The sequence below is a fragment of the Mytilus galloprovincialis genome, chromosome 13, assembly GCF_965363235.1.
Source record: "Mytilus galloprovincialis chromosome 13, xbMytGall1.hap1.1, whole genome shotgun sequence".
In the NCBI taxonomy this organism is placed as follows: Eukaryota; Metazoa; Mollusca; class Bivalvia; order Mytilida; family Mytilidae; genus Mytilus; species Mytilus galloprovincialis.
Genome location: NC_134850.1, coordinates 56,857,315 through 56,867,658, shown reverse-complemented (window position 1 = coordinate 56,867,658; position 10,344 = coordinate 56,857,315). Strand labels below are relative to the sequence as shown.

At 30.4% G+C, this 10,344-nt stretch overlaps 1 protein-coding gene across 1 annotated transcript in view; it reads left to right on the top strand.

Annotated features, from left to right (window-relative positions):
* The first annotated feature begins 848 nt into the window (after positions 1–848).
* LOC143056160 (uncharacterized) overlaps positions 849–10,344 on the top strand; it is a 30,815-nt gene continuing 21,319 nt past the window's right edge. Inside the window, exon 1 of the mRNA XM_076229243.1 lies at positions 849–855. Coding sequence (XP_076085358.1) covers positions 849–855 — 7 coding nt within the window. The remainder of the gene's footprint in view (positions 856–10,344) is intronic.

Here is a 10,344-nt window from a genome sequence, read left to right as displayed (position 1 = left end):
CACATAAACATGAGTCTTTAAAAAAAAAAGATTAATGTTCAAGGATAAGAATTTCTTTTCATCTTTTCGTAACATGTTTTTTCCCTTTGAATCACAATTTCTGTATCATGTTTAACAGCTGTATAAAAGTTTTGATAGTTTTGCATTTCACTTGTTTTCAAAGTCGAATAAGGGTTTACAAATTCTCTTTTCTTTGTTGAATTGACTTTTCTGGTTATATCTTTGTTAACACTGTTAATGTCTATATGATTTGAACTATTTGCTGATACGAACATGTCAGTTTCATTAAACTGTTTTGATAATATAGAGTGATATGAGGCAACTTCAGCATCTATATTGTCTGCAAATATTTCCTTCGGTTTAAACGTGTTCTTTTTATTATTTGTCATAGAAGATGATTCAACTGTTATCTCTTTTGAGGCAAAATAATCATCATCCCCTATAACTTCAAGATATGATTGGTTAAATACCAGTGATGATGTTCTGTTAAATGTTTGACTTTGTATCTTGTGTTCAAAATTAGGCATTGTCATATTATTTTCATTTATGGTCTCATATTTAGATGAAACGTGACTTATCGCACCAGCTGAATCTGATTCCTGAATAGTTTCGTCAAAAGATTGCGGATTTTGAATCTTCATTTGTTGTGCCATCGCCATCTGCATTGCTCTTTGTTTGTAGTTACTAATGCATATATTACACCCAATAGATATTAGTAACACAACGATAAATCCGGCCGAAAATAAAACGTAGGTTGTATAATTATCTTTCACTGAAATCATAATAAATAGAAAAACAGATGAGATGTGGTATGATTGCCTATTAGACAACTAACCACCGGAGATAAAATGAAGTGTAAGTAGTAAAATAGTTTACGTGCAAAAAAACCCGCCCCAAATGGTTTGAACCCGATTGCCATTTTTTCATGCATATTATCCATTTAATCTTTTTTATCTAAAAAACAAAATTCAAGTGTATATGCAGTAGCTGTGATAATATCTGAGTCAGCCTAAACAGTTAAGAAAAAGATGTGATTTTGTCGGGAAAAATGTGAGTTCAAATTTCGTGAGAGAAGTAAATTATTCAAAGCTATAGTTTAAGTTCTTTGAATTCGTCCTAAAAGAAGAAGAAGAATATTTATATTATCCTGACCTATTATTTCTTTGTCAGGAAAAGTGGTCTGGATGTTTTCAGTAACTACTACTTTAACAGATGATGTGGTTTCTGAATAAAAAAAAACATATTCCACATTTGAATTGATAAATGTATATGAATAAATATTGCTTTACATCAATTATCATAAAAAAACAAGATTTTTTCTGCAATAATTGTAATTATTTTGGGTTCGTTTTATAACAATTATCAACTTATATTTCAATGTCTACCTCTCACAAAGAAAAGATTTTTAGGCTTGCTTAACGTAACTGTGAGCATAACGTGTTCTGATTTAATTCAGGATTGTCTAACTTTTAAAAAAGACTCATGTAATATAATCCTGAAATAATCGTATAGAAGTTATTTGTTCTTTAAAAAGTTGATATTTAGTATTCGTGATTCATTTGTTGTAATTAATTATATATCAGAGTCAGCCTTAACAACTGGGGTAGCACAAGTGAATTGTATAAGGACTTTTATTCTAAGTGAGTTTTACTTTGGTGAGAAAAATAGCAAAATAATTATGCTGTAAGTATAGATCTTTAGGTTGGTCACTATCGAAATGTTATCTGGATACTTAAAGAAGTTGAAACATAAGCCACTAGCGTTGATTCTGCATAAAATATAACACATGTATTTCCACACAATTACATAATAAAATATAGCAATAACTTGATGTCCAATATCATAAAATAAGACATACACATGTAATAGATCGTCTTGTCCTGCGAAGCATATGACATATGCGCAAGTAGGCATTAATATCTCAACAAGATGGGGACTTTAAATGAGTAAATTAATTTTCATCATTCATTGTTTAGATTCACTTAGAATGGTCCATTTTCCTCTTCACCTAAATTCATCGATACATGTATATGAAACGACATTAATGAAACGGAAAATACTCTCCTTACCAACAAATTCTGAGACAGAGAGCGTTGCTTTGCTACTTCCAGCTATCGATACATCATATGATAATGTTGTTTCTTCTAACATGTTAGAATAAATGAAAGATTATAAAGTTAAGCATAAATATTTTATTCTATATCAATAAAACAATTTAGCTTTGACACAAAGACAGATTATGAACATGTTGATCTAGCAACGTATATATTTATTATGAGTTTACATTGACGACAAACAAAACTAACAGAATCAATAGCAAAACCATTTTTTTAAGTTACGATACAAACAAATATAACGAAATGAAGCAAACGTACATATACAAAGTGTTATTTTTATATGCAGTGTTGACATTTCGGAGTACATACAAGACTACAATGTATGTACTTGGAGAAGTGTAAGGCATGACTGTAAGTAGTATGCATTATGCTTTTCATAATTCTTAGATATTTCTTTATCAAGTCTTCAAATGTAACATGATATGTTCCATTCAGTTACATATTGTTGTTATACATGTTACATCAGTCAACATAGTTCATTTCCATTATTAAAATTCGGAACTTCTCAAACATCTATAAAAATTTAGTCCAGGATGTGAATGTATTAAAATTTGTTGATGTGTGTCCATATTCGTTTAACACTTGATACTAATGCACAGGTAACTCTGCACTAAGAATACATTTTGAGGTGTTAACTAAACAATTTTCACATCTTTAAAATATATATATCTGCATTAAGGAACTCTTCATTTTAAATGTGATATACAGATGTTACTTAAGTCTTGTTGTATCGTTTGTCTAGCTCTGTTCATTTTATAATTACTTAAATGCAACTATTTGGGAGTTACATAAATGTACATGTACGATTTGGAAAACCAAACTGGATACGTTTTTGCATCCGAGTAGCTTATATTAATATGTTTGAGTTAAAGGATTCCCGGATTTTCTAATGTTATTAGAACTTATGTATAAAAGTGCATACAAAAAAGATTTGTTAACAAACGCAAAAGATAATAATAAATGAAGAAACAATTTTCTTACTCAGGGACAACAAGTACTGTTGATATGATTATTTCAGTTTGAACCATGTGTTTTCCTGAAATGCTTGCTTCCTTTTGTTATTTTTTTATATTTGAACTTTTGATGTGTTTATAATTTCTTCATTTATACTCTTAAACGTAAGTAAACATAAAACAAAGGTAGAAGGAAATAGAATAAGATCATTGTATAAAGGAAATTAGATATCGTAACAAAGAAATAAAAAAAATCAGTACAATTATCAAATACAGTTTTGTTATCCTTATGCACACTTCGATATTCATGCGGTCAAAATATGTTTGATAAGATCAAAATCAAGTTGAGAATTGGAAAATTCTAATTCAAAATAATTAGCCGTTGTTTCGGGATGAAAGATAAAAGTCACGTTCACTTCAGCCTAAATAACTTTTAAAATCAATGTACTACAACTTTATTGATAAAATCACAATCATATATTGCTAATAAGTTACCTCTATATTCAAGTGTTACTATTTGCCTTGACATTTCTTTACTTATTTGCATTTCGCATAGATAAAGTCCAAAATCAGCTGCCGTAACATTGGCAATTAGAAGGTTGTATTGGCTTTTGTTTGTTTTAATGTCTATCTTTGATTTTCTTAACCAAGGAATTTCTTTGTTTATCTTCTGTCCATCAGTCAAAATAAAGTTATTTCGGCGCCATCTTAAATCTTCTGCCCCTTTCATTACTTTACATTTTAATACAACAGTGTCATCTATATTTGCGTATTGGATTGTCCCCCTACTTTCTGCTATGACGCATACTGCTGTAATTAAAAATAGATAGTTATTCATATGCAAAATGCATGTACAACCGTAATTTCATTATTTAACGAGCTTTTAACATTTGGTTTTTGAGATATCAGGTTCCCTATAGCGAATAATCTTTTCTTTTGTGTGTTCGGACCTTGAAACTATTCAAAACGGCTAAAAGACAAAATAACAGACGTGAACATACATACATGTAGCTGCACTATTGAAAGAATTAACAACCAATTGTTCAAAAATCTGTTGCCTTTAATTGTTAACATCCACTTTGTTTGAACTTTGATGAATTTTTGTTTCGTCGTAAATAATTTGACAGAAGCAATACATATTGACAAACACTGTTTTATTAATATAAGATTAAGAAGATGAGGTATGATTGCCAATGAGACAACTATCCATCAAAGTTTAGATCTAATTTGTTTATTGAAAAACAGCAATAGTTTACTCCCTGATTTACAGATGCCCATGGTATTTTTCTTTCTCTCGAAATGTACAGGTGTTTTCTGCATGTTCATAGCAAGAGATGTTAATCTGGTCAACGTACAACCATATTTCAAATAGATGTACGGTTTGTTTTGATCATCGGTAAACCACTTCGTATGTTTGTTTGTTTGTTTGTTTTTGTGTGAGTGTTTTGTTCGACCAATAAATTGTTTTAATCCAATGATGTGTTTTTCCATTTTGCTTGCATTTTATAATGTATAATATTGTACTCTTGATAATATACACAATCAGAATCAGTATTTTTTAAAGCTGGGCTGTTTTTGAATAATAGTATTTCATATTTGGAATAAGCGTCGCTTACCTTGGATAACAAAAGCTCTAAATTCCATGATATTTACTGGAAAAAAAGATGCCATTAATCATTTCGTTTTTGGTGTCAATAGCAGTTTTTTCAGCTTTCACAAAGGGATTGTGCTTGATTGACGATTTTTTTAAGGGGATTTGCTCTAATTTCAGGCCTCAGAGTTGATATGATATTCTCATTTAATACATCGATTTAAAAAACGTAGCTATAGCTAGCTTGTTTTATTTCAAGTAGTTGGATAGTTAATCCAGCAAATGCCTTGCAATCCTACTTATCTTATGTAAAAGAGGCTCGAAAAGAATTATTGAATTTTATCGTAACTTCAAAAATGATCTTATGAGACTCTATTAAGCAGACATTAAAGAAATTAGTTCAAGGAACATAAATGTTATATGGTGAAAATGAAAAGCCTAATTTCATTGCATATGACTGTGTTTCAAAACAAAAATATGTTATACGGACTTTTGTAATCGACAATACTTGACATTAAAGATAATACAGATACAACAAGGACTGCTTCATTCCTTGATCTTTTCCTCAATATTAACACAGATGGACGATATCACACTAAAATCTTTGACAAACGGGATGAGTCTAACTTCCTAATTATCAATTTCCTATGAATCAGCAGTTATTATATAACTGTGCATGTTCACACTAAACTGACTCCGAAAACAGGGGTTTGCTAATACATTCCGTAATTGTGTTATTGTGTCATGATAAATGTTTGTTTGCGCACCTGTTTGTTTTTATAGTGATTCAGATATACAATAACACCACGATGACTGCTGTGTCTCTATTTTTGACTTTTTTATCTATTACATGTAAGTCTGCGTTTTTTGTTCACATATCGTTTTCAATATAATGGAATTTTATGCAACTATCATACAAATGGAAGATTTAACTAGCTATAAAACTAGGTTAAATTTATCATTTTATACATATGAAAATGCGTGTTCCAGTCAGAAATATAACAGTTCTTGTCCCATTCAATTGATGTGTTTGAGCTCTTGATATTACAATTTGATTAGGGTCTTTTCGTTTTGAATTTTACACAGAATTCAGTATTTTTGTAATTTAACTTCCATCTCCTTACGAGGAAACTGCGACAACAAAGTAGTTATAAGACGGGATGATTAAAAATGTCTCTCCGCAAATTGTAAGGACACCATCACGATTTCGAAGTTGAAAATCTATACGATGTGTCAGTGTCTAGACTAACTTATTACCTTTTTATTACGTGTTAAGTTGTGTTTTAACATCCTTGTTGTAGGTATGCTTGGCATCGAAGTGACATTTTCCCGAATTTAAATGGTGAATTGAGTGGGAATTTGCATTTCTATACCATGTCTCTCTGTACTTTGTACATTCAACATTCATATACTACTTTTATTTTTGATAATTCTGTTATGGTTTCGTTTGAATAATGTGTTGTGTCTTATCGTTTGATGTCCAACTGATTATAAATTGCCTTTCAACATCAATATTGTCATAATAAGTATTTATAATGGAGTGTGATGCGACTGTTATGCAAGTGAGAGGTTTAGTGCTATAAAACCAGGTTCAATCCACCATTTTCTACATTTGAAAATGCCTGTCAGAAATATGACAGTTGTTGCTTATTTTTTTTATTTGTTTGAGCGTTTGATTTGGGCATAAGATTAGCGACTTAAAATTGAATTGTCCTTGGAGTTCAGTATGTTTGTGTTTTTAATTTTTATGAACCCTTGAACATACTACAATTCCCGAACCTCAGCTTTTTGACTTATGAAAGGTGCAAAGAAATACAGCGAATCTTAACGTTTAATAGGAACCAACCTTCACCCTTTCCGGAAACAATCGTGTAACATCACATCCTAGAAAAAGTCACTATAAAATATCAATTGAAACCGCTAAAAGATAAAATAACAGAAATGAACATACATAGGGTCGTTAGTTTTCTCGTTTAAATTGTTTAACATTTTCATTTCGGGGCCTTTTATAGTTGACTATGCAGTATTGGATTTGCACATTGTTGAAAGCCGTACGGTGACCTATCATTGTTAATTTCTGTGTTAATTTGGTCTCTTTTGGAGAGTTGTCTCATTGGCAATCATACAATATTTTTTAAATACACTGAACGAAAAAATTGATCTTTGGCACAATCTAAATGTTAGTTTCAATATATATAATAACAAGGAATCGCAGACTGCACACTACAAAAAAAATGAATATTTCTATAAAAAAAAATATTACAATTCGAATTCATTTTAGCTCGCACTCTGGCAAAATAGCTTATACATTTTTTTACAGACGTCTAGGGGTTTCAAAATTGTAAGTCATATATACGTTAACAATTTTGAAGTACTGATTTCTGTAATATTATGAAATATACCGTCATTCAGAGTGACACATCTAAATAAAATTACTCAAGTAAAATTATCTATATACTTTTTCATTAATGCATGTCGTTCTTCAACTTCATTTAATCATCTATAAGACACCCTAGTTACCTTAACCATTATATGTCAAAAGGAAACTCGAATTGCAACCAGTAAAATGCACCAGTCACATACAAGACCGATTCTAAATACTTACGCATTGACTTATGTGACATATATTCTTTTTCTTGTATAATGTTTTCTTATTAAAGTTTTGCTTCGTTAAATATAAAAGAGGTTTATTCTAAAGTAAATAAAGGATAAATTACTTTAGAATAAACTCCATTTGTATAGTTCTATGTCAGGACGACAAAGATTGAATCTTTCTTAAATCGTTCACCTGTTAATCAGGTCATCGATTTTTCGTGAACACGTCACATCACTACCTGTACCCTATAATATCATTTTAATATTTTGAAATTTAATATATAATATTTGGTTTTGTCCTTTTAAAGATCCACGATAATTCCCTGTGACATAGGGTAGTAAACACCTGATTACAAACATATAAAAATAGAAGTTCAAGGCCACCTAGTAGACATTTTATTAATGAAGGGATTTAGATTGATTATTCGTTATTCAAAAGAATTGGGATATAGATCCAAATTTTCTCAAGTGGAGACTAGACTTTTTGAAATTTCTACCATCGAATGTTATCAGCGTTTGAAAAGAGTTAAGAGTTAAGAGTTCTCAAGGTAACATTTTTGCTTTTCTAATGCCTCATCGCTATAACTGTTTTAACAGCGTAGTTTTGTTAGCATTTATAGTATGTTGCGGCTTAAACATGACCTTCTATTATACATATAAATAGTAGTTAAGAATAAACCCCTCCCTCCTAATTGTGTCTGCAAATTTACCGTTTGATGAACTCCTCTTTGAAATTAAATTAAATTGAAATAAACAGATGTTATTTACTTTCACTTCACCTGATACAATATGTCAAAACAATCTTTTTTAGTTTCAGAATATTTACTACTTAACGTTAATTTTGGAATGAAAGACTTTATTTAAGTGCTGAAAACGTTAAAAGAGGGACGAAAGATACCAAAGGGACAGTCAAACTCATGAATCTAAAACAAACTGACAACGCCATGGCTAAAAATGAAAAAGACAAACAGAAAAACAATAGTACACATGACACAACATAGTTAAATTGTTCGCACCAATGTAATTTTGCTTATTCGAATTTAGCTTAGAATGTGCAAAACAGACATCCCCTAAATATCAAACATGCTTTTCTAAAACCATATTTGATAATGTGTCCACACATCGTTATCAATAGCGGTATAATCCCACCAAATCATGGTATGTCACATTCGGCTGCATACGAAAATAAGTCGAAAAAACATATTCCCTTGAATTTGACTAAAGCTTGTACACCGATTAAATAAGGAGGAAAATTTGATTGGTAATTAAGTTCCAGTGATGTTTTTTTTTCTTGTATGCAACGAAATGTTATGTGAAACTTTTTATGTAGTACTAGACAGGATAAAACGTTACACCTGCCAAGTATTTCTTTATTTGAAACAAAGATAAATTCTGCACAATTTTTTGAAAAAGTGCAAATTTAACAAATACTAATAGGGGAAAATCAATGGCGGTATTAATCCTATAATGGAACTTTATGCGACTGTCACACAAGTAAGAGATATAACTAGCTATAAAATCCGGTTTCATCCAACAATTTCAACATAGGATAATGCCTATACTAAGTCAGGAATATGACAGTTGTTATCAATTCGTATGATGAATTTTGGATTTAGATTTTTCCATTTGATTACGGACTTCCCGTTTTGAATTTTCCTCCTTGTTTGGTATTTTTTGTGATTTTAATTTTTTAAGCATTTTATATTGCACGAACTTACAAGTGCAATATATGTTCTACGAGGGACAATATTCCCCAATATTCATGCAATAACCCTTTTATTGTATAGCAATTTAGTATTTTAAAGTAAGAATTGGTTTAATCAAAGATTTTGTCGTTGATGACGTCATGAATTTCAATAATTATTGCAATATTAGAATTTATTGCACGCTAACTTTTGGTTACTTTCTGTGGGAAATATATTATATTGCTATGCAATAATAACTGTTAATCATTATATCCGCGAAATAAAGAACACAGCTGGGGAATATCAAAGCATAAATTATATTTAGACAATGAGGCACCGAAAGATAAATGTTCTTGTTCCTTTTAGGTAATTTAGAAATAATTTTCTTTTGTGTGCATGAAAAATAAACATTCAGTATTTATACTTTTGTTATTTCTTTCAGTTTCAATTGATAGTCTTTAAAAACTGCAATAAACGTGACTAATTACACTTTCAAAGAGGATTCCAAGAAACTTCACGATCCTTTTGTTTACATCCCGGTCCAGAAATTATTGACGATAACAGTAACTTATAATTTGATTTTGGATGTAATATGTCTTCTGATTGGCTGACGTTTTTTTGTTATCATCACATAGACATATTTTAATCATGTGACCGTGACGTCATCAACGTTTTTTCATGGTTTTCTACAGTTTAAAATGGAATTTAGAATTAAATTATAAAAAATGACTGTAATATGTTTTCTGTCTATTTGAAATAACATAAACAAAATGTGGTGCACACTGTTAAATAACCCTCTACGCGCGTTATTCAGTGTGCACCAAATGTTTTATGTTATTACTTTATAGACAGAAAAAATATTACAGTCATTCCTTAAATAACTCAAATTTGACATACGTAGTCATCTCAGTGCCAGAATCTATGACAAATCAGATGATTTTAATTTTGAAATTATCAAGTCCCCAACCTTGGTAGCAATACTCCAACTTAACCTGATCGTGGCATATGCATTTCACAACGGTATGAAAAAGCTTGCAACTGCTGCTTAAACTTTGTAAAACGTCATCAGTGCCTGGGCAGTTGATGAATCAGGGGTATGTGAAAGAACGTGTCGTCTCTTTCTAAACAAATGTTCATTCAAAAGTATCATGACCGTGTTAATAAATAATACCGTTTAACTTCACAAATAATATACGTGTTACAGTATTCTTTTATTTGTCTTTTGAATATTACTTTTACTATTTGATCTAATTCTTGTATTATTCATTTGACGTGGTTCGGTACTTAAACAGCTCGTCTTTGTGTAATTACGCTACGGTAATTTTTGTATTCTTGTCTTTCATTTGTGCTTACAACAAATCCAGAAAAATCCTTAATGACTATATTATAGCATGCAGAAAACT